This window comes from Diadema antillarum, unplaced genomic scaffold, assembly GCF_040938485.1.
Source record: "Diadema antillarum isolate AM-2024a unplaced genomic scaffold, OU_Dant_1.0 seq00000430_RagTag, whole genome shotgun sequence".
Classification (NCBI taxonomy): domain Eukaryota; kingdom Metazoa; phylum Echinodermata; class Echinoidea; order Diadematoida; family Diadematidae; genus Diadema; species Diadema antillarum.
This window is the reverse complement of record NW_027271411.1, coordinates 100,260-125,440: the sequence shown is the minus strand read 5'-3', so window position 1 is coordinate 125,440 and position 25,181 is coordinate 100,260. Positions and strand designations below refer to the sequence as shown.

The 25,181-nt window shown below is 38.6% G+C and overlaps 1 protein-coding gene across 1 annotated transcript; it reads left to right on the top strand.

Moving 5' to 3' along the window:
• The first annotated feature begins 7,415 nt into the window (after positions 1–7,415).
• LOC139732518 (myelin expression factor 2-like) lies at positions 7,416–24,611 on the top strand. The gene is made up of 13 exons (XM_071643376.1): positions 7,416–7,618; positions 13,991–14,250; positions 14,516–14,568; positions 15,796–15,803; positions 16,285–16,378; positions 17,024–17,432; positions 18,346–18,570; positions 19,814–19,891; positions 19,949–20,041; positions 21,391–21,752; positions 22,908–22,959; positions 23,507–23,608; positions 24,497–24,611. The coding sequence occupies exons 1-13, from the start codon at positions 7,443–7,445 to the stop codon at positions 24,556–24,558; spliced, it is 1,974 nt and encodes a 657-aa protein (XP_071499477.1). The 5' UTR covers positions 7,416–7,442; the 3' UTR covers positions 24,559–24,611.
• The last annotated feature ends 570 nt before the right edge of the window (positions 24,612–25,181 follow it).

Sequence of the window (25,181 nt, the reverse complement as noted above, 5' to 3'; positions counted from 1 at the left end):
AATCATATGAATTCAAAAATATACTTCAACATTTCAGCTGACAGGATGTTTTGAATATTAAGATGGATTGCCATTGTTCCTGTGAGTTGGTATCTAAATATTGTGACATTCAAACATGTCTCAGATGAAATTGTATTAGTTCTGGCGTGGAGTTACAAACTAGAAGTGCCAAACAAGCACCAAATAATAGCCAAGGCCTCAGTTCCCTCATCAACTTCATTTGACAGAGGAGGTTTGTATCACTGCCTACCAATTAAGTGGGCTTACTAGTATTTAATCTCCCAGAGGCGTAGCCAACAGCCATTCAGTGTCAACTAGAGTAACAGAATTATCAGATTTAGTGGCTCGGGCGGTCAGTGCCCCATTTCCATAAAACAAAAGCTTTTAACACGCAGTCCATCCCAGACGGAGTGATGATTGGCCAAAAGTGTTTCGATTATGTAGCTTAATGAAAGTCAGCCAGACAGAGTCGAATACAAGCCTATGATATTGATTCCTGCCAGTATATACCATGAATGGGTAAAAGTGAACCCTTTTTGTTTCTCTTTGTCTCTGACCACAGACAAAAGTTATATAACTCAGGCATGCAATCTGATTGGCTTGAAGTAGGTCCTCTTTTATAAACCTTTATTCTATTTGGCTTATTGTGATGATGAGCAGAGTTATACTAATTTGCTAAGCTCAGGTCCTTTCCCCCTAACTTTCCCTTTATAAGAACAATAACTTAAAAGTTGCTGACAGTCGATTCGGCACAATTTTACTGTAACTTTGTTTCGGTATTTCACTCTGGGAAATGTCCCAAACCATGAGAGGTGACATTAGGCGTTTTCAAATCAGCCCGATAAAACTCCAAGCTCGAGATATTTTTTTTAATTTCCCAAGTCAGAAAATAGCGCGCTATTTCGAAACATCGGGCTGTTGTGAAAACGCCTATTGTGGATCTCCTCAGAGCAGTAAGCGAAGAGAAAGCTTATGTGAAGGTAGGGACGTCTCCACATACTACTGTATATAGTAGCTATATATAGCTATTTCGCCCACAACATCGCTGACCGTACACGCTACAATGATAATCAACAACGACGAAAGAATCCACCGTAATTTTAATTTTGTATCACCTGGTTGGCGCGCAACTATAGATACAAACTGCAAGCAGAATTCCTGAACAGATACAAGAAGAGAGGCATTGTCCCAACAGGACCAGCCTCCATAGATAACAACTCACAGGAACAATGGCAAGCCATCTTATTCAAATCATTCTGTCAGCTGAGATGTTGAAGTATATTTTTGAATTTTTAGAATTTGTATTTAATTAAGGTTACCTGTATCTGAGTAAGTTTGATTTTACACCGCGCGTGGTCAATTTGGGCTGAATGATGATGTTGAATATTGTCACTGTAGATTTCTGACAAAGGGCAATCAGTCCGAAAGGGGTTGCAACTCGAACATCGGAGCTACGTTTCCGGTACAAGATTTGTTGCCAATATATATATATATATTATATAACATGGCTCGACACTAACTTTTTTGTTTGGTGGCCCGATGGGGCCACCAAAATCCTGAATTTCAAATTTTTGGTGGCCCGAGAGAAAAATTTGGTGTCCCGAAAAAAAAACCAATAAAAAACATTAGAAGTTCTTTTTTTTTTAATGAGTCAAATATTTAAGTTTTATGATAGTAAGAATTAGAAGTTGGACATATTTACTCATAATAAACTTCAACAAACTTGCAACACTCACTCTCGGGCACTCATTCAGTTCTTTTCATCCATCCTTTAAACAAATTTAACTGCTAATTTCCGGCGCAAAAAGTTACGAATTTATTGACATTGAAATTTGGTGGCCCGACTTTCATTTTTGGTGGCCCCGGGCCACCGGGCCACCGTTGTACCGTTAGTGTCGAGCCCTGATATATATAGTTATATATATATAAATCTTAAATCATGAGTTTAATCTATCTCAACAAGCTATGCAAAGGTAAGATTATGATGAATGGATTTATACTATATCAACAATGATAGGCGATCGACATGAATGTACTATTTGTAAAATAAGCGTTTATACTCGTCTTTCAAATTCGACTAGTCAATTACAGTTTGCTAAAATTTAGCAGAAGGAAAATTATTTCCATGTTACATTTTTGTAGTAAAAAGAACTAACGGGCATATTTTCAAGTCAGAGGTGATTGGCAAAAAGCACCTTCACGTTCATTTCGTCGTTCTCAACATGGGTCGAGACTTTTCTGCCAAATTACCCCCCCCCCCAAAAAAAAAACAACAACCAACCAAACAAACAAACAAACGCATTGCGAGAGTGCATAATCGCCTTGTTCTTGTACACTGTAAAAACATCGGTGTTAGATTTAACACCACGGGTGTTAAATCTAACACCGATCAAACTTCAATAAAGGACCACACCCACAGGTGTTGAAAATGCACTGTGATGATGTTGAAAAGTGTTCACCTGACACTTCGTGGTGTTAATTTGACACTGTACCTGGTGTTATTTTGACACTGTACTGGTGTTAATTCAAAAATGACACCACATGGTGTTAATTTGATATTTGTTGGTGTTAATATCAATGTTTTAACACCCGTCCAGCTTCAATAAGAGACCACACCAGCTGGTGTTTCTGTGGTGTAAATTTATTTTCACATTTTTTCAAAAATTAGAGTATTTTAATGTAAAATTCTTGATCGTCTTGTTTAAATTAAAAATCAACAAGAAGTGCAGTTACTAAGAAACTCTTCAAAAAACAGTTTAAAATTTGGAAATGACACCCGGAGGTGTTAATTTAACACCATAAATGAGCACCGAAAATTTAACACCTGCTCGGTGTTCACTATTTAACACCGGACTTTTTGCAGTGTAATTGTTCGTTTCTTGTTTTTACAGAGAAGTACAGCATAATCGTTTTAACTTTCTGTTTCATTTTCTCTATTGAATACAGGCAAGGAGCAGACGTCATCCTGAGCAATCAAGTTAAGCAGTGGCCTTCTCCCTATCAATCGTGGCGATGACTACTGATGATGTCTTGATACACAGAATGCACTTGGCGTAGACATACACCGATATAACATTTCAGATGTACATAATATAAAGCTATTAACTTAATATCTGTGTATAGGTTTAATGGTGTAGTTTATAATGGTATAGATAGGCAATAGGGCCTCATCAAGCTCTGTTATGATGACGGTCCCTTGTATTGATTTCTCCATTCTTCACGTATCATACAACTTGGTATACGATAACAGTATGCATTAAAATGTTGCATTTACACTTAATACTAAGAACGGTGTTTTCACGAAATTTACAATTCCTGTATTGATTTATGCATTTATTTACTTATTTATTTTTTGCATACTTTGTATCAATTTGTATTGATTTGCCACTGTATTGGTAGTATAATTTAGAAATATAACCAAAGCAAAAGCAATGCAAACCAAACCAAACGTCCTTTGGTGATGGTATTCCTCAAGACCAAAGCTTGTTCTGTAAATATAGTTATTGTCAACAAAAAGAAAAAGAAGAAAAAATAAAGAGAAGACAGATACACAATGAATCAGCATCGAGAACGAAACCCTTCCCTGCTTAATATCTCATAATTAATTGGCGTCGGTTTTTTAATTCAAACATAATTTGGATGAAATATAAGCTTCAATAGTGTTCACGCTCATGCAAAGAAATGAAACTTCCTTTTTGTAGTGCCACTGAACATGTTTAGAAATAAGAATGAATTCACAACTCTTTCAAATGCAGCTGTATGAACATTCTTAAGTTTGACGTGAGCTTGATTAAAGCGATAATACAAGGTCACTCACAGAATATAAAGACTACTTTTCTATCCCTGCATGTACTCGTGTGTAATATGTGTGCATGTATGTGTAATTGCGTGCGTTTGTGCGTGTGTGTGCGTGTATTCTTGTACACTGCAAAAAGTCCGGTGTTAAATATGAAACACTGAGCTGGTGTTGAATTTCCGGTGCTCATTCATGGTGTTAGATTAACACCTCCGGGTGTCATTTCAAAATTTAAAATTGTTTTTTGAATAGTTTCTTAGTTACTGCACTTTTTGTTAATTTTGAACTTCAACAAGACGATAAAGAATTTTCCGATAAAGTACTTGATTTTTGAAAAAAAAATGTGTAAACACATTTACACCACAGTAACACCAGTTGGTGTGGTCCCCTATTGAAGCTGGACGGGTGTTATATCATTGAAATTAACACCACCAATATCAAATCAACACCATGCGGTGTCATTATTGAATTAACTCTAGCGCTGCGTCAAAAATATCACCAGCCACTGTGTCAAATTAACACCACGAAGTGCCAGGCGAACACTTTTTAAAGCCGTCACAAGACATTTTCAACACCTGTGGGTGTGGTCCGTTATTGAAGTTTGATCGGTGTTAGATTTAACACCCATGGTTTTAAATCTAACACCGATGTTTTTACAGTGTAGTTGTTTGTTGTTTTTATTTCCGTCATCTGATAAAAAAAAATACACACAAGTTGCATATACATGTACATAGTATACGTATAGTATGAAGGGTTACGGGTATTGTCCTTTCAGCCATCTATGCTGCACGCAAAATATAACTGTTCTTCCACAGGGCAATGCAGGGTGTATATTTACAATAGTAGATTATTGTATTCATTGTAATGTCCTCTAAGGTTTCGGTTCACATTTGTGAAGAATACATTGCGACGATGGTTGTTATTCCCAAGAATGGCACAATGTGACATGGATGTGGTGATGGTGCCAAAGGCGTTTGTATTGTGGGCAGTTCCTAAACCGGAAGCCTTAAACAATGACAACAACAACAACAACAAAACCAGATAAAGATTAGGACATTGCCTATATATATACATTGGACATGCTAATGAACGAAAATACCAACATTCAAGTTGCATCCCAGTGTGTGTGTGTGTGTGTGTGTATGTATATAATTATATATATATATATATATATATATATATATATATATATGCGTGTGTGTGTGTGTGCGCGTGTGTGTGTGTACATAATATATATATATATATATATATATATATATATATATACATATGTCATGTCAAACAATCATGCAGTATACAACATTGTAATCACGTAATGTCTTAGAGCGAATCAAAGAAGGTACGTATAATACAAGAGTACTCAATATGATAGTTCGTGTATGGATCGAGAGTTTTGAGGCGACGATATTATGACAAATATCCTTATTTTTTTGTGAAGAACAAAAATACATGTGAAACCGTACAATACAATATCAATCAATTTGAATTGTCCCTTCAGTACTTCGCTTTTGTGATAACATTTACTCCAATTATTATTTCTTTTGAGTCTTCCCTTAATTCTATAAAAAAGAAATAAAAATAAGATTGATTCTACACTAACTTTAACGTTTAAAACATAAAGCAACCTATACTCTAATTGTAACTAACCAACACGCACGCACACACCCACACACACACTGCAACCGACATGCAAACACAACATCATCACGACTGAATATTCCTTTGACAAACAGAATTGCGGGAAAAAATGTAAACTCGGACGAAATTGAAGAAAGTAGTGGAGTTTCCCACTTTGTCAAGAAACAATGATCAGACATACAAGGTGAAGAAAAGGTAACGCAACCACCTGTAATCTACACAATGCATGTTTTATATACAATCATACAAATCCTGATTTTGACAGATAAAATAACAATCTTAACTGTTACTCATGATAGCCTCTCAGTGTTGACACGGTTCGTTCCAGACGGCCCTGTCATCATTATTAGCCTCCTAGACCCTAGCCTTGCCAGGTAACCATAATGATATACACCTGGGTCAAGACATGGTGGATTAAAATCATCTTGTCCAAGGACGTGAACACTGGACTGGATTCGAACTCGGAATCTCCGTTTGGGAGTCAGAAGTCTTTCTTTTTAATAGGCCTATCCACCATGTTACAGCACCATGCCCCCCCCCCCCAAATGACGGAGCCAATACAACATCCTCCCCATTAGATTGTACTCCACATTAATAAACTGATGCATTTTAATCTTATTTCATGGGGAAACTTTACTTTCAAAATCTTTTAATTTCATATTTCAAAATGCAAGTTTGATAGAAAGATCGTTGCGTAGTAACAGAAGAGTTTGTTCGCCAAAACCGATAAGTCCATTTTTGAAGATTTTGAAGTACGGTACCAGTCAAAAAGTACAAAATAATACCTTTCAAATGATATATTGGTCACTACATATAAAGGTACATTTTTGAAGTTATGGTCAAAAGAAGCAAAAATTTTCTTATTATTCTCTTTATTTTTCTTGACCTTTAATCGCAAATATCTCCATTTGGCAAAGATGGACTTATCGGTTTTTGCGAACAAACTCTTCGCACTATAATGACTAATCCAACGATTTCAATTCTCTTAGACAATAATCAACCCAAAGTAATAAAGCGAGTATTTTCTCATCATCAGTTGTTTGATAATTAACTGCACTGTCATTAGCAACGACTTCGCGTTCTCTTTTGCAAATCAATGATGTCAGCAACGAACACTAGTTGTTATGATGATGATGATGCGTTTTTCGCCAGGTTGATCATGGATTATCATTTTTTTTTCTGTATGCCTATATCATAGTATGTACTATTATACTGAGCATAATTATTATCATAATAATAATGCACAATTACTATCAGAGTATGATAAACCTCCTCTGTCGAATATTTCAATGCCGTTACTTAACTGATGCTTGGACTACGGGTTACAGTACCTCTGGACCACCAAGATCTCAGTTCTTGGTTTGAGTTCCAAGTGCAAGGCGGGCTGCAGAATTTGTCGGTAGATCTTTGTCAATTCCTTTATGGGGGAGGGGTACAATAGACGAATTAATAGTCTGAACCAACTCTTTTGAAATCTAGTTGTTTAACCCATGACGGTATATGCTCAGCTGCAACAGGGCTGGCAAGTAACTTGAGAGACAGACAGAATCTGGTCGTTCATCCTATTCGCCCAATGTCATATCATCATTATTGCTTTGAAGGGTTTTGTTGCTATTTTTCCTTGATACTGTAACACTTTGGTTATATTGAGAAAGTATTTTGGCATGAGAAATTTTTGATAAACATTACTACTTTCAGTGCACCAACAGGAAGTCAGAACAGACAAAAGAGGAGGAAACTCCAACGAAGGAGGCGTCCTAATTTATTGCACCGATCTTCTACGCATGCGCTGTACGATGCATGGCGATCAGCGTTGTTCGTTCGCGGTTCGCGTTCGCCTCGCGCATGGCGCACGCACACATGTACATGTTGTAAAAATCCACCATACACAATACACGCACACTGCATGCGTGTCGCGTCTGTGTTGATAATGTGCATAGCGCATGCAGCGCAGGCATTTGTCAAGCAGAAACCACCATATTGGACGTGAAAATCACTGCGTGGGCCTATGGACAACGGTGATCCACTAAATTCCGACCAAATGGCCGACGAAGAAGGGATTGAAGCCGGGGTGGAAAACACCTTCGTCCAGGATAATATCGAGGAACTCGTGGCGATTCAGACCGCAGCATTAGCAGAAGTTGCGAAGCAAGAACAGCAAGAAAGAGAGCGCTCAAGATCGAGGTAAAGCCAATCAAATGTTCAGCAGTTGCTGTAGTGAGTGACACACAACACGTAATCGGACAAACAGAGTTGACAAGTTGGGTCTTGACGCCTTTCTTTTTTGCACTTTTGACTTGTACAAGCTTAACCTCATTGAAAAAAATCCACTTATTCATGAAATCATAAATGTCCTGATGTCTAAATGCTAATTTTTCGTCATAATTGTACTCAGAATGTCATTTCTTAGAAGTCTAACGTAAGAGGAACCCTAGCCCCGGAGACCGCGCCGCTTTGCGGCGGGGTCCTGGCGGCTAGCGTACGTACCTCGCAGTTTCGCTGAAGTGAGAATCACGAACAACTCCCTATTGCCACATACGGCGACTTCACGAATAAATCATGGGTAAATTTCTATCATAAACACATTGACAATAAAAAATGAAATATACATTACCCCATTGCCTTGGTTCTTTTCACCAATTTATCTGGAAACTGCAAAATTTTCCACATTTTTTAGGAGTAAGCGGCCTGCCCTAGAGTAGTGGGAGAGCCATGCTGCCATTTTGAACGTGTATATCCATTAGTAAGCATCTACGCATGTTGTTGTTGTTGTTGTTGTTTTGTGTTTAGTGGCGTTTTCCATTCTCTTTAGAATATTTACGCATGTAGCAAGTAATACGTAGCCTTTTGTCAAGGCCCTATACTGTATGGTGTAGAGAGCCCAGCCGAGTAAGGTAGCGCGACTCGCTTCGCTCGTCCGTTCGCTTGTCCGTTCGCTCGTCCGTTATATTGTTGAATATTATAGGGGACTATGAATCATGTAGTATGAATCCCTCACCATTACCTCCGAAAACAAGATTATTCGTCATCATCTTTGAGACCATCTCCGGGATCTGCAGTTCGCCATTTTGAACATACAATGTATCACCGGAAAAATAAATGCATCCGAATCTCCAAAGTCGAATGAATAGAAGTTAAGTTTTAACACTTTTAGTATTTACAATACAAGTGTCGGAAAATAGTTGGAAAATCCCGATCGCATGAAATGCCGCTTTGTACACAAGCACAGTACGAAAACATTCAGCGCATGCACTAATAAGGGTAATCATTTGGTCTGAATGTACTGACACAGCAGCTTTTTCTATGGTGTCATTAAAAAGCTACATGTAAAATTTGTTTTCCTTTTCCTCGGCCAAGTCTTGCATTAGCTGTTGTAGCTTCAAAGTGGTTTTATTAGAGAGCGCGTGCGTGATTTTGTGCTGCCACTTATATCTTTCTCTCTCTTTTCTATCATTTCTTCTTTCATTTTCAGTAGAATCTCCACCTAAATTTCCCATTTCCCATTCCTTTCTTTCAATCCTTTGTGGGTTTCCTCTTGTCTGACTTTCTCAATTTCCTGTTTAACTACTTTCTGCCTAATTGTTCTGTTTCCTTCATGGGTTGTATTTCCTTCCAACTACACAAGGGTCTTTCCCTTCTTTTTCTTACGTGTCCTAATGGATCATTTTCTTTATTTCCTTTTCAACCTGTACAATTCTTTCTTTCCTTCCTCTTCATCTTTGCTTTCATCCAGCTTTGATTCATCTCTCATTCCATATTCTACCACATGCTTTTCTGTTTCAATCTATATTTTTCTCTTTGCTTTCCTCTTTTCTTTTCAAACATATCCATCACTCCCTTGCTTTCCCTTGTACACTTAGCAAGTTTCTCTTCTTTCTTTCCTTCCGTTTTCTTTTGGTGAACTCTCTATTTTGTCATTCTTTTGTTTCATTTTTTCCATTTTTAGGTGATACGCTATCAGCGTATCACCTATTGTGATTGTCAAAATTTCTCTTTTTTTTTATTCTTCTTTCTTTCTGCCACATTTTGTGTCGTCAATATCTCAACAATGACATTACGGAATAACATGACATTTTCAGTCAACATGTCTCATGACAAAATCTAGCCACAATAAGGTTTTCATGACAGTAACATATCTATGACGTCATCTAGGCGCCATTTTGTGATTTTCGGACCTTGTCACATGATCGATCATAACTTCATAACTGGATATCATTTCTGTATCATTTTCGGTGGACATAAAGTTCAGGTCACGCTCTATCTTACTTTTTAACGCTAGTTACCCAGGTCTTCATTACGCGCGCGTTTGCGCGCGTCAAAATTTTAAAAGGCTCAAAACGACTTCCCAATGGGAAATCTCGAAGTTTCAGACAATTTTAAGCGTTTCAAACATTTTCTCGCGTGCGCGTCCGTCCGCGCAATTTCGCGCGCAGAGGGCGTAAGCAACATGAAAATGCATTTTTTTTGACTGATTTGGATTCCTGATACTTTGAGTAACAATATCCATTGATTTCCGATCGATGTTGACCTATAACAAAGAAATGCACTGGCGTCAAAGTTGAAATTCCGCGCGCGCGTCTTTCTGCAAATATAGTGAAAAAACATGTCTTTGTTTATTTCGGCATAGCTCTTTAAATCGTCCATTGACCCTATATTTCTATTGCATATTACAAAAGCATATGAATTGGAAATAACGTTTCAAGTACCAATATTGCCAGGAAAACTCATGACGTCATCATATCATCATCTGAAATCAAAAAAGTGGAATTAATTTTTTTGAGGTACTGTTTCTGTCATTCATTTACTCGTATCTCTGTTGTTTAAGCTCAATATTATCCCAAATTCATATATTTACTTTGAACATTTGCCTTTTAAGTCCATATCATGCTTTTGATATTTGATGACGTCATCATACCTTAAATTGTGATTAAAGGTAAAGACGCAAAATCGGACAAGTTTACGTGTATTATCTATGGGAGGTGAGTTTTTTTTAAACCATGCATTGACTTAACAACGTTTAAGCACCTTTATCTCAGCTGATTTTGTTTCATTTCCTCTGAAACTTAAGTATGTTGTAGCTGTGACAATAAGCTGCAGTAATCATGCATTTTATTCTTTGAAATCTCCTCATGAGGTTGACAATTTTGCAATTTAAAACTGAAAATGAGAATGGAATGTGGACGAAACGATTCCTGATTCATCTTTCACGTACATAAATCTACGTTCCTCTAATTTTCTCGTCGAGACGTATGGCCGAGTGGTTAGAGGCGTCGTCTCAGAAACGTGAGGTTGCACACGTACGGGTTCGAACCTCACAAGAGCACGAAAGAAAATAATTATTTTTTTAATTTGTTTTTTCTTCAATGGAGTACTACACCTTCGTCCATGTAGAAATCACGTTCGCATGTAAACACAACTATACGCACACACTCACATAGTATCCCTTTGTTTTGCGTTGGAGACTGCATTACTTCGACTGCTGCAAAATTTTGCAGGCTGGGCTTTTTAAACTGATTTAAAGTATTGTATTAAAATGAAATTTGTTCATATCAATTCAGTAACACAATGTAGTTGTGGTTACTTTGTGCTGATTTATACATGGAACAAGCTATACATTGTAAAAAAGGTATTTGAATTGTTCCTTTAAGTCAGTCTTCTGTATTGATGATTATTTGTCAATTAGTGGTTTTTGTGGAGTTTCAGATAGTGATAAAAAGTATAGATGATAAGTACAGCGATAATTCCTACAGTTAGTTCAAAGTTGTGTTACAGAGGTTTGATACATACATTTAGCATTGTGTGTGTGTGTACGTGTGTATACAGGTTGGCCATATGACACATTCTAGACAATTAATCTTAATTAATTAGCAAACATGATCAGCTATGGAACTGAATATGGTACTAATGTATGATGTTAATGATTCTAATTAAACTGTGACGAGTTTAAAGGGATAGCTTAACTGTGTGTAAAAATAAAGCAATTATAAGGAAATTTTAGGGGAATTTGATAACCATGCCTATAATAATTTCATACAGGTACTAATAGCTGCCTCATGTTCATGTGATCGATCGTCATGTCAATAGCAAACTGACAACATACGATGAATATGTTATACATTGAACAACTTTCAAGTCCATATCGTTATTTTCTAATTTGATGACGTCATCAAGCTAGAAGGTATGGTTAAAGGCGAGATATCGAAATCAGCGAAGATTGTACGTTATGTCTATGAAAGGGGATTTTTGTTTTTTGTCCATGCATTGACTTGATAACGCTCGAGCACCTTTACCTCACTTGATTTTGATTTCCTCTGAAACTTAAGTATGTTGTAGCTGAGACAATAAGCTGCAGTAATCATACATTTTATTATTTTTTTTTTTATCTTCTCACCAGGTTGAGTATTTTGCAGCATAAAACTGAAAATGAGAATGGAAGATGGACGAAACGATTCCTGAGTCATCTTTCACATATAAGTTTACGTTCCTCATATTTTCTCGTCGAGACGTATGACTGAGAGGTTAAAGGCGACGTCTCAGAGACGTAAGGTTGCACACGTGCGTGATTAAAGGCAAGGTATCAAAAACCAGCCGATTATAGGTTTTATGTCTGCGGGACGTATTTTTCCCAAGTTGCCAGAAATGGCATAGCGACCTCAGTCGTTACAAGGCCGCTTTTCCGTCTAGCAATGCAATAGATGTTCACACGGCCACGTTTAATAGTTGAGTGGGCATTGACTTTCCCCCTGTTATATCTATACATTGTTGTGTGTATTTTTTTTTTGTCTTACCATTTCCGTGGATGACCCGTGGCCGAGTGGTTACAGAAACGGTTTGGCATGCACGCTCAATATATTTTCAAGGTGCCTATATCACATTCTTTTCTTTGTCGATCGCAGATGACCGTCATCTGATGACCACAAGCGTATCACCTAACTCGTCCTCAATGTGACGAGTTTTCATGTCTCGTTTTTTATTATCTTTTCTTTCATTTCCTTTTCCCCCTTTTCCTACCCTTAAAGGCTTTATATTCTTTCACCCTTGGCTTATAACCACATTTTTCACAATCTGTCTTCATTCATACACACACACAACACCCACACTTTTTCTGTGATATTTCAGTATTGATTTCATTCAAATCATTCATGAATTGACCCATTCTAGGTGTAACATGAACAAAAAATAATACAAATACAATTCAAAACACGAACAAATCCATTTTCAATTTATACTACACACATGCATGGCCGCATGGGTGCGTGCGCGCGCACACACACACACACAACACAAACAACCCCAGTCCTCAATCAAATGCAAATATTCAAGGCTGTTCGATATTCAGGGTGAGTTTATGCATGTTTGGAGATCATTTGACAAACAGGTGCGAAAGTACAATTGTAAACTAGCGCCTAAAGACTAAACAAATTAGGTGAAACAAGGGAGAACAGTCAGAGGAGGTGCCTGCAAAAAAGAGAAGAAAAAAAGAAGACAAGTCTAGTATCTAGATGCCATCTAGAGTCTAGCTGCATGTACAGTGTAGAGTAAATTAGACTTAGAAATCTACCCCATTTGCGGCAGTTTAAGGGTTTTTCCACGCTGTAAACAGATCAGGCAAATTATTTTCAACCATTTCATATAACATAGACAAGATTATTTCTACACACTAATGTTATCATAAAAATATGACCAACGACAAACGCAGTGGTCAAGATTGACCAGGGCCAGACCCGGCACAGTTTTTGCGGATACTGTATATGCGCCGTAGTAGCTCAGCTTGTGGCATGATGTAAAATTCCTGTGCATCTTCGTCTGAACGCCTTCACATGGCTCGCGAACGTTGCGTTAGCGCCAATTCCCATTGCGAAAGCACGTGAAAATAGCTGGCGCACATGCACCAACTGCAAACAGGGATCGCAAGTCTGGCGGTGTTGTTGATGTCTTTCTCATCTTTTCTTGATTTTTTTGATGGTAACATCCACTTCGAGAAAAAAAGAATGGTGGCCCATATTGGCTTGCGAAAGTTCTATGTTACATGAGGACATTTTTTCAAAATCCATCGAACATTGCAAAGCAACAAAAAATCCAGTTTCTTAGACCCTTGTTTCTAAACTTTGATGTCAAGAACGTAATGATAAAATTTATGAAGAGATATGTTGTCATTTTATTAGGTGAGAATGATTATTATAGTAATGCCCATACATTGTATCTGGTGCAACTCTTATGTTGTAAGTGTGAGAGTAATGTATTCAAAGCAAAATTAATCTAATTAAGCAAATGTTGATTGCTACATTGTAGCACTCGTACCTAGGGTTTTTCCTCATCATCAATCAACCATCAGCAATCAACCATGGTTTGTTTGTTTTTTTTGCCACAAACAGAAATTTATGAAGACTTTGATACTTTTTTTGGCAGATATTTTTAAAACTTATGTGTATATATTCCTGGATAGCAATGACTTCATACCTGCAGAGTGACATAGAAAGCTGTGGCAGACATAAAAAGGCGGTGGCAGTATGACGTATTTCTTCATTCCTATATTTCTTTTTTTCCATGCCGTAGATCACCAGTGGAGAAGAGGAGTAGGAGACGGTCGAGGAGCAAGGACAGAGGGGACCGTGGCGGTAGAGGAGGGAGGGACAGGGGAAGTGACCGGAGGAGAGACAGGGGACGGGATGGTGGTGGAAGGCGGAGGCCCACCTACTCAAGCATTCCAGGGGCCAAGCGGAATAAGATCATCAACTATGACTGCTGCGTGTTCATCAGCAACATTGACTACAAGGTCACGTGGCAAGAGTTGAAAGATGTTTTGAAGAGACACGGTGAGATTGGCATTAAGTTTCATTTGTTGCATTGTGGCTAGAAGCAAAGGTCTGATGGATCCAGAATAAAGGTTTTTGATATTCTATTTGATTCAGTGTTTCTGCCTGGCAAATTAATCGTTCACTACAATTGTATGTATCCTGTGCAAGAAAAAGATGATTAGTGGACCACGCCCTCAGTACATTATGCATAAATGAAGACTTGTAGCGATCGATGTTTGATGGCATTACAATATGCTCTCCTTTGTTTATATTTCTTTTTCAGTTGGAGAAGTTGGTTATGTTGAATTGTTCGCCCATCCTGACAGCACATCAAAGGTATTTCCATTTTCGGTTTTAAAGCAAGGCATAGAAACATTCCATTCTGTGAAGTCTAATGGCATGGTTGCAAATTTATTATTTCCCTGGTTTTGGTGATTGATATAAGTGTGAGAAGAAATAGCTATTCTGAGATACACTGTATGTATACCTTGGTAAGTTTTTATTTCCATTATACCGGTGTTTGCACCAATGTTTATTAGTACAGCATACATGTACCTACTTTCATTTGTCATCCTGTCTCAGGCTGTATTTTGCCATTTTCCTATCTTACCCTTCAACTTACAGTAAACTACAATATTTAATTTTTTGTTGTTTTTCTTTTTTACATTTGATAATAAATTTGAAAAAAAGACCAAATTATAATTTTCACACACGTGACTTTGGTGTCCCCCTAAATATTACGTCGGGGCACAGTGGTAGCTAATTTTTTGTGTCTTATCACAACAATAATTGCTCCCTATTGGCATATTTTACAATGTAGCTGTGGTTTCTTTGTAACAGGTATCAAAAATTGACCACTCTATTAATTTGAAGAAAAAAAAAATGCAAAAATAATATTTGGTGTTCCCCTTACATGAGAAACATTGAAGAATTTTTTTTCTGGCCAAAAATAGGGGTTGTGTCATTTTTTCAATAGTAAGTTAATTTCTTACTTCAAAGTAATCACTTCTATTGAAACAAACATAGAACTAGTTTGAAATATGTGGTAAGATGCCAAAATGGATGGTTCACTGTGTAAGGGGGACACCAATGGTGTCCCCTTTACATGGTGAACCAGTTTTTCCCCATACACTGCAATTTGGTATGCTGACTTCCTTCAATTTCAGTTTAGAATGTTAATTTTCAGTCAGTTTTCAAGGGACTTACTCAATATGAATGTTTTTTAAAGTTATGTTGAACAAAAATCTGATTTTCTGATTTTATTGGCAAAATGGGCATGTCACAAAGGGGGTCCCTATTTTATGGAATTACCCATGTGCTTTAAAATCAGCTGAAAATTAGTAGTCATTGCAAGTGCCAATTTTCTCTTGATACCTTGCGGCCTACTTAATTGAATGATGTAATGATTGTAATGCTTGCTCAGATTTACATCACAGATGATGTATTGTAATCATTCCATATTTAAAGAGAAACAAACATTATCAATAGTACAAAGATGTTAACACATGATATCTCCTGTATTTCCCTTTTTCATGGTTTCTGAATTTGCTGCAATGTCGTCAGGGCTGTGCGTAAGTATAGTACAACTGCTTTTATTATATTCTTACTGTTTTTGCATAGTTATGAATTGATAAAATATTTCAAGAGATAGTAGTATCGTAATGCGAAATGAAAGTGAACATACATGTACTCTGTTTTTACCAGCTATACCTTCCCTTGTGAAATTGTGCTAGCCTCACATCTACTGATTCCTATGTTTATTGTCCACTTATCTATTTCATATCATTGTGTTTTCATCAGTGTATACACCGATAGTTTGTCTGTGTGAATTTGAAGTATGCACTTTATGTTAGGATCACATCTGCAATTTGTAGATTAAATTTATTCACTACTTATGTTGGACATTATCCAAACAAGCGTATGTTTTTGTGTCTTTTCGTTGAACATTTGTCTTCCTGTTGAAGTATTGGAAGACAATTCTAACATTTTGTGAAGAATTTCCATGGAGTGTTATTTTATGGAATCATTCCTCCCTCTTTATTTGTACATTAGGTTTGTGGAGTTCAAGAACAGAGATGATGCTAAGAAAGCAGTATCAGAGATGGATCGTTTTGAGATCCATGGCAGAAAACTGGTCGTCAAAGAGGTAAGAGGCCTGTTGTGCATGCTAGTTGTTGACAGCAACAATTTTTCTCATCTAAGTAATTGGACAACGATGAATGCAGAATTCATCTCGAATTGCTTGGTGAATTTTCAGCTTGCAGAAGTTACTGAGTTTGGATTGTGGGCAAAAGTCTGTAACAGATGGTCTTCATTAGACTGATAATGGAATTGCAGTGATTTAGGGGTTTGAAATGGCAGTTGAATGAAGTATACAGGATGAGTTCAGTAAACTCATTAATGAAATTAGCCTTTTTGGGGAATATTGTGTATTGTAGGAAAACAAAATTTACTTCAAGTAGTCAATAGCTGGCATATTTAGAAGATAAAGGGTATGAACTGCACAATTGATGCTGTGCTGTTTCCCAGCTGCTGATTTTGTATTTTCTCTTTTTATTTTTTTTCCTAACTTTGTTGTATTTCTTTTCTGGTTTGTAGTCAATATGTATGACGATATTCCCATTTACATCCTGAATGTTATACCTAGAGGACAATTTCTGGAGTGAGAGGAAGTGTATTTCTGCCCACTACATTTACTCAAAACAAAAGGTGACAAATAGTTTTTGTGTCTCACAACCCAACTTGGGACATCCATGGTCAGCTGTGCAATTCTTGTCTTATTGATGTAAAGGATTCTGAGGGTAGGCACAGTGAAAAGTACTTCAGGCAGCGCGAGGCGGATGACAAGGCGAAGAACGTCCTCACCCCGCAGCTCTTACAGCAGCTGAACCTCGACCCCGCCAACCTCTGCGACACGGTCTTCGTGGCCAACCTCTCCTATGAGGTCACGTGGCGCAAGCTGAAGGACGTCTTCAAGCTGGCCGGCCCCGTGGCGCGGTCCGAGATCATGGAGGAGAAAGGGAAGAGCCGCGGTATGGGCACCGTCCAGTTTGAGACCATCTTGGCCGCGGTGAATGCCATCTGCATGTTTGACGGTCAGATGCTGTACGACCGGCGCATGGCTGTGCGCATGGATAAGGAGAAGGTTCGCAGTTCGGGTGGAGGCAAAGAGGTTGCCCCAAGACCACAGCCATTGCCTAGTGAGTCTGAATTGTGCAGAATTCATGTTTTTTCCTCTCTCTCTCTCTCTCTCGCTCACCCACTTTCTCTCTAACTTTCTGTTTTGTTTGTTTCAGTATTTGAATTGTGACTTATTCTTTCCTGTTTCATGTTTATGTCAGTGTGAGACGTGTTACTGTTGTGTTATGAAACTATTATCAAGTGAAGACCTTCAAGTGAATGGGATGTTTCTTTCCTTGATGTAGTACAAATATTTGAACAGGGAAGAGGATCGAAGCAGAATGTAATCAGTTCTTCCACTAGCACTGAAGGTTGTGTAAGACACTACCAAATTTTCTGACTGCAACTTGCAGACCTGAATGGACCTGGTTAAGAAATGCATTTAAGACACAGAGAGATGAAGAAATGAGGTGCAAAAGAAATGAGGTGCAAAGTCAGGTCCATTATAATTTTTCTATTTTTTTGTTTTGTTTTATGTGATAACAGTATTGATATTTATCATCATCATGATGTTTGCTGGAAGCATGTCTTGAAAAACATGAGCATGGCAATGTGTGTTTCATGAAAGAAACAAAAAGGATGAAAATTAAAACAAGAACATGCACAGAGAAAGATAGGAGAGCCAGTTGGTATAAACTTTGGAATTATGGTGCCTGTATTTGAGCAAAGATGGAGAAGGGAGGTGGATGAAAGACAGAAAGTGAGCTGTGGGCTTTACTAGGAGGATGAAAGAGTTGTTGCTATGATGTTTATGCTATACACCAAGGTGATAACTAAGGAATGGAAGACCTGATACCCATGAGGTGAGCTACTAGAATAAGAAGGAATTGATGGATGATGATGATGATGAATATTCTGTCATGCCTGCAGCATGCTTTCCAAACTTGAACCAAGTCCAGGTAGTGAAGGGCATTTGATGTGATTCCTTTTCAGGTGGTCTGGCCAGTGTAGGGCCCAGCATAGAGAGCTTGGCAGGTGGTGGAGGAGGCGGAGGAGGAGGAGGAGGAGGCGGTGGTGGTGGTGGTGGAGTGGATGGAGGCAGCTACGGGAGTGGCCTCCCCCAAGGTCTCGGCAGCATCGGTGGGCTTGGAGGAGGCAACGTGGGACTGAGCGGACTTAATCTGGGCAGCCTGGGTGGGATTGGAGGAGGACTGGGAGGTGAGTACATCATGTTTTGATTAGCTTGATAAGCAAAGAGAGAAGTATTTTCAAGGTATCATTTTGATGATGATGATGATGCTGATGATGATGATGATGATGATGATGACGACGACGACGACGATGACGGCAGCGACGATGACGGTGATGGTGATGCTGGACTTTATCATTATAACCCGAAACAGTGTGAAGGGAGCATCGTACAGCGTGTGGTCGGGCGAGGAGTTGCTGTGTTGCAAATTTTGGCCATCAATCCACTTATCCAGTTTTGAAACGATTCAAATTTGAAACACATGTTGAGCTCCATGTAGAGTTGTGCAAGACACAGTTTTTATAAGTATTCAAAAGTGTGTTGCCATGGTAACAGCACATTACCCAACTGAATGTCAAACTACTGCTACTTTCAGCATTTCCCAAGAAAACTTGAACACGTGAAAAACTGGATATAGAGTTGTGCAAGACATATTTTCAAAAGGCCTTGAAAAGGCATTGCCATAGTATAGGCACATCATAGCCTCCTAATCAGGAAAAAGCCTTGCAGATGGAAATTCTTCTCCACTTTATTATTCAATTCAGAGGAAATTTGGCACACAGTGATTGTGTTAGAAAGCTGTGCAGGACAAATTTCAGGGAAAGCGGAAGTGCATTACCATGATAACAGTGCACCATGGGCTCAAATCAGGAAAAGCCGTACAGGTGGAAAGCCTTCTTCAGGTTTTAGCAATTCAAATTATTTCATTATTTCAAGATGGGAGTCATATCAGTATAATTATTAAAGGTCCTGTGTACCTTTGGGAACAGTGAATTGAAAAATTTTCACGATATCACATATTTGATGCTTATGTGTACATTGTAGGTCTGTTGTATCACAAAACATCCTACCATACAAAATTTTCACAATAAAGCCTAAAGTACAAGGAGATATCAGTATTTTTCTCATTAAACCATAACTGTAGATGGTTTAGTCTGAAAACGTTTTTATTATAACTATTGTTTACATTTTGTGTATTTAACGATACTTTACATCGATTATACAGATTCAAATTTTTACAGTGGTTGTTTCTATCCCAAACTCACATTTTAGAACTATTATAAAGCGCTAATGCTGGGTTTTTGTTTCATCTGCGAATGGTAAATTATGCCTTTAATGATTCTGGTGTGGAATGTTTACACATAGTTTGTAGATATTTTTCGAAATACTTGAGAGTAAACTTAGACATGATTATTCGATGTTCTTTTCCAGGTGGCGGTGGTCTACCAAGCGGTCTGGGCCAGAATCTCGGTCAGAGTTTGGGAGGTGGGCTGGGTGGTAACCTAGGCAGCAGTCTTGGCGGCAGCCTGGGTGGTAGTCTCGGAAACAACCTCAGCAGTGGCCTAGGTCTTGGTGGGCCTGGACTAGGGGGAGGCCTTGGGTCCAGTGGTCTGAGTGGACTTGGTGCCCTCAGTGGACTTGGCGGCAGCGGTGGCCTCGGTGAGTCTTATGCAAATCCGGACGGGAATGATAAGAGACTTAAAGGGACTGTACAGTACTGGTTGAGGTGGGGATTCAGGTTTATAACATTCCTAAGTGAGATAATGAGAAACCTTATACATTGTTTGAAATATGAAAGAGCATGTAATTTTAAGAAGGATTCAATGTTTTTTTTATGAAAATTGGTTTTCAAATCGCTGAGACATATGCAAAAAAGTTATAATAATAAAAGGCCACAGGTCACGTCTTTAATAGGATCTCTTTGTTTCACCTTGTTTTGGGATATTTTCAGCCATTTCAAAATGCATGCTCTTTGACATCTCATAGAGTAGTTTCTGAATATCTCGCAAAACGATAAAAGCTAAATCCTCACCTCAACCAGAACTGTACAGTCCCTTTAAGGACATCTCGTACAGTGGGGTTACCACTAGTGTTGGGCTAGTCAAAGAGATAGAAGAATAGGCAGTGTTGTTAAGAGAGTAGAATCCATCATATTTCCCCCCATGGACCAGGGGGGCGTTTCATCAACGAGTTCGTCGGAGATTTCACCGACAAATTTGCTATCAGCCAATCAGACCAAGGATTTCATTAGCTTTTAACAGTTGTCAGTGTAAATCCTTGCGTCTGATTGGCTGATAGCAAATTTGTCGGTGAAATCTCCGACGAACTCGTTGATGAAACGCCCCCCTGAAGGTGTATCATGTATTGAAATGGGGAGGGGGGGGGGGGAGGGGATTATTTTATTTGTGATATACTTTCATTGCGGTTGATTATTCTAAAGACAAATAATAGTTGAAAGTTTAATTGCGCACAAGCTAAAAATATCATATATATATATATATATATATGTATATTTGATCAATACGAAATAAAACAATTCATTTGTATTCTAATGATTGGTTTTATGCCACTCTCCTGCCCATCACATATGATTTCAAAGAACATCAACAAAAGAATAAAAAATTATGAGTTATCTGTAGGAGACAGCTTAATGCACATATGTTATTCAGCCTTGCTATCAGGTGTGAGAGCCAGTATGCAGTTACAGGGATCATCACCAGGTGTGGACAAGGCTCTTGTCTTACAATGTATAAAGTGGTGATTCCTGGCTTCAAATCCAGCATGGTGTGTATGTATCTGTAGACAGAGCTTTTACCTGCTGTGCCCTTGACTTCAACGTTGATGTTATTTTGCAAAAATGTTATGAAAATGAAAAAGTTTCTCTGCTCCCTTAAAAATTCATTTTTTTGAAAAATTAGGTCTTTTCACCCCAGGGAACATATACATGTATAGCATTTAAAATGGCCCACGATCTAATAGTTCTGTGCCGTTGCTGCTGGTCTTGGCAGGTCTAGGCTCCGATGTCGGGCGTGGAGGCAGCTCCAGTCTGGGCAGCTTCAACAGCTTCGATCTGGGATCAGGCGGCATGGGCGGAAACCAGGGGCTGGGCCTGGGAGCCCTGAACGATCTCGACCGCGAGCTCCTCGGCAACTCCGGGGGCTACGGCAACGACCGCGACTTCATGGACGACAGGGACCGGGACAGGGGTGGCCGGGACAGGGACCGTTACCGGGATCGGGACCGGGACCGTGGTGGGCGGGACAGGGATCGCGATAGGGGCAGACGTGGTGGGGGAGGAGGAGGAGGAAGAGGAGGCGGTGGAGACAAAGGCATGCCTAAAGAAGATGGCAAACAAGTGTTCGTCAGAAACGTGAGTAGCCGCTGATGTTGGCCATGTGTGAAGTGGCGCCAATGTTGACCATGTGTGCGTAAGTGGTAATTAGTGTTTGTCAAAAACTTCAGGAGTCAGTAATGTTGACCACATGGGCATGAGTGGTACGAATGTTGACCATGTGTACATTTGTAAGTGGTACGAGTGCTGACCATGTGTGCGAAAGTGGTAATTAATGTTCTTCAGGAACACAAGTAGTCAGTAATGTGGACCATGTATGCATACTTGGTAATTAGTGTTAGTCAGAAACGTATCTAAATAATCTGTAATGTTGACCATGTGTGCGTAAATGGTAATTTGTGTTCGACAGCAACGCGTGTACTCGGTAATATTGACTGTGTGCATAAATTGTTATTGGTGTTCGTCAGATGTGTGTGTAGTCTGTAGTGCTCACCATGTGTGCATAAGTGCAAGGGCCTGTTTGAGAAAGAGTTGCAGTTGATCTTATGCTTGATTTATTGAGCGTAACTTGGGGAATTGAGCATAAGTTCAATATTGAGGGTAAGTCCTGTTTCATAAAGACATTTACCCTTGATTTCAAGAAATATGCATAACTTTCAGTTGATTGATCAGTACTTGCAATCAGTCGCAAAGTTGTTTATGAAATGCAGTTTGCAATTGATTGCAACGTACACTCGATCTTTATGAAACAGGCCCTGATTTGTAAATTCTTATCTCAGAATATGACTCAGAGTGCTCATGGTATGTCTAAAACTAGTCCCAGGCAGATTTAGTAATGAAAACAGTTCATAGTTTACTGCACTAAGATGACAGCAATACAGTTAACTTTTTTTTTTTTTGGTGGATGGGGTATAGTGAGGGGCTTTAGAAATTGATTTTGAGTGAAATAAAGGGGAAAATGGTGTACTTTTTAAACTTTCATGGTGTCAGGTTAATTTAAGTTTTACTCACAGAAGAAGATATGGAGAATACAAATTTTACCTTACACCTTCTTAATACATCCAGCTCCTAATGAAGGGAGACTAAATATTATACTATAGTTTTAGTAGTAAATTGCCCAGAATGGGTGATAGTTTTTGTGTGATCATAAAGAGTACAACTAGTCTGTTGGGCTGATCATCCAACATTTCATGTAAATCTCCTGTAGAGTGAATGTTCTCTGTTTGTTTGCAGCTCCCGTTTTCCTACACTTGGCAGAAGCTGAAGGATATCTTTAAAGATTGTGGTGAGTTACCAGTCTTCAAACTTTACATCAAATGTAAATACAACAATCAGGAAGCATGGGTAATGTTATTTTACTTGTCTTGACATGCCATAAAAATGCTATTCTTATGGCATATCTATTGTATAATAGATAATAATGCAGTGAATATTATGCTTTGCCTACTTTAAAGAAATTTCTTGTGACCTCTGGAACATTTCAAATCATGAAATTTCACTCTCTTCATGCCATTGTATGTCATTATAATTATGTCAAGAACAGATTTGTCCAACATATCTTAATTGGTTGTTGTGTTTGCATCAAGAGATCTTCATGTGAATAAATGCAAAGTAATAGAGAGGTAGATTTATCATGGCAAAGATTTCTCTTAACAATTTGTTTCAGATTAGAGCAGAGCCATTATGCCTTCAAAGCAAAAAGGTAACTGCGTTCCTGCATTCTATCGTTTTATGCTCACTCGGCATTGATGCATTGACCTTGACCTTATGCTCGCAAGGCAAGATGACAGTACGTGTTCATAACAAGGCAAGTTTTTGTCCTTCTTACCCAGGCAAGGTGATGTTTGCATCCGTGAAGACAGACGACATGGGACGGTCCCGGGGCTTCGGAACGGTGCGCTTTGAGTCATCTGGCGCCGCCCAAATGGCCATCAGTATCCTCTTTGTTTAAACGCTTTTCTGTGCTTCTTTTGAATATGTAAGCTGATGAGAAGAGTGTGTTTGTTTTGGATTGGATCATATTCAGGCAGGCTGTAAATAAGGGCTGGGCCATGACTAGTTCTGTGTGATTGAGGTAAAGGACATGTTTACCTTCATATACGTGTGGATTGAGTGAATGCAGCAACATTATTAGAGCACATCAGTGAAAATTTGAGGAAAATCGGACAATCCTTTCAAAAATCGGACAATCCTTTCAAAAATCATGAATTTTTAAAGTTTCACTGCAGTTACTGCTGGATAAGAAGATTACTACAGTTTGCAATATTACAAGCAGAGAACAATGTTAGGAAAATATATAGAGAATTCCACAAAATATCATTTAAAAAAAAAGGACACATTCCCTTGACTTGTTACTGACATATGTTAATGGTAGCAGTGTTACCTCTGCCTTTTGAAGGAGACATGTAACTTGTCCTTTTATTATGTGGGAAAAATGAAATTATTATTTTTTTTTATGTCTGTCTCTGCATGTGAGATATTGTCCAATTTTCTTTAAACTTTCACTGATGTGGTCTACTGATGTTGCTGCATTCACTCAATCCACATGTATATCAAGGTGCACTTGCCCTTTGATGCTGCTTTGGATGTGTATGTAAACCTGTATTCAAATTCCCCTTGTTCAAGTTTATTGCTTGCACTACATGTATGCAAGAGACCCCTTTTAATGTATGGTGTGATTGCAGATTTTATTTACTCTAAATATTACTGGATGTATAATAGTAAATATTTTGATAGAAGCCTTTATTGTCTTCTTTCGAAAATGTATGAGATGTAAGTGACAATTCGAGCAGATGTTTTCTTTGACCAGTTACCCCTTCCAGACATGATGAGTGGAAGCGACATCGAGGGTCGTATGATTGAGGTCACTTTGGACTGCTACTAGGGCGGGGTTCCGTTTGTGCCATCCACCTCGCGGCTTTGCCAGAAGTGTCTGAGGGGTTTTATTGTGTTTTCTGCCCTTCTCCTCCCCCCCCCCCCCATGTCCTTGTCCTGCGGCTTCCTTTCTCTCTCTCACTTTCTCTCTCTCTCTCTGCATTTTTTGGTGGCATATCTGATTTATGCAGTTTCTCCATTTCATCGTTGTTTGCTTTCAAATTTCTGTTTAAGGCCTGTCTGGCGCTCTGTTGTCTTTATTTAGTCATGGAAGAAAAAGATAAATCTCCTCTTGTATTGCCTAATTTTGTATTCCCCATCCATTGCTTGTACAGTAGATCTGCGTATGATGCCGCATTCTTTTAGGGAGATTTTATGAGTTGGTGATCTTTACAGCTGATTAAGCAGCCAGTCTTTTCACGTGGATTTCCTCCCGAGTGATTCGCATACCATATTTTTGAAAGAAAAAAGAGTTAAGTGGAATAAAACACAGATTTTAAATTTCTGCATAAAGATGCCGCAGTTGATGTCTCCTGGGAGAAATTTTGGTGTACATCATTGTGAATGTTCAGTGGAGTCTGAGGTTGGAGTTAGTAAGACTGAACAGATTTTGTGCGTCATCGTAGTGGCAGA

What these genes read in the sequence shown, in the direction of transcription:
- LOC139732518 (XM_071643376.1), top strand. Translation starts at nt 7,443, where the DNA reads ATGGACAACGGTGATCCACTAAATTCCGACCAAATGGCCGACGAAGAA. An exon ending in TGGCGGCAGCGGTGGCCTCG is followed by an intron (nt 20,042 to 21,390) that starts GTGAGTCTTATG and finishes TGGTCTTGGCAG; the next exon opens with GTCTAGGCTCCGATGTCGGG. An exon ending in CGCCGCCCAAATGGCCATCA is followed by an intron (nt 23,609 to 24,496) that starts GTATCCTCTTTG and finishes TACCCCTTCCAG; the next exon opens with ACATGATGAGTGGAAGCGAC.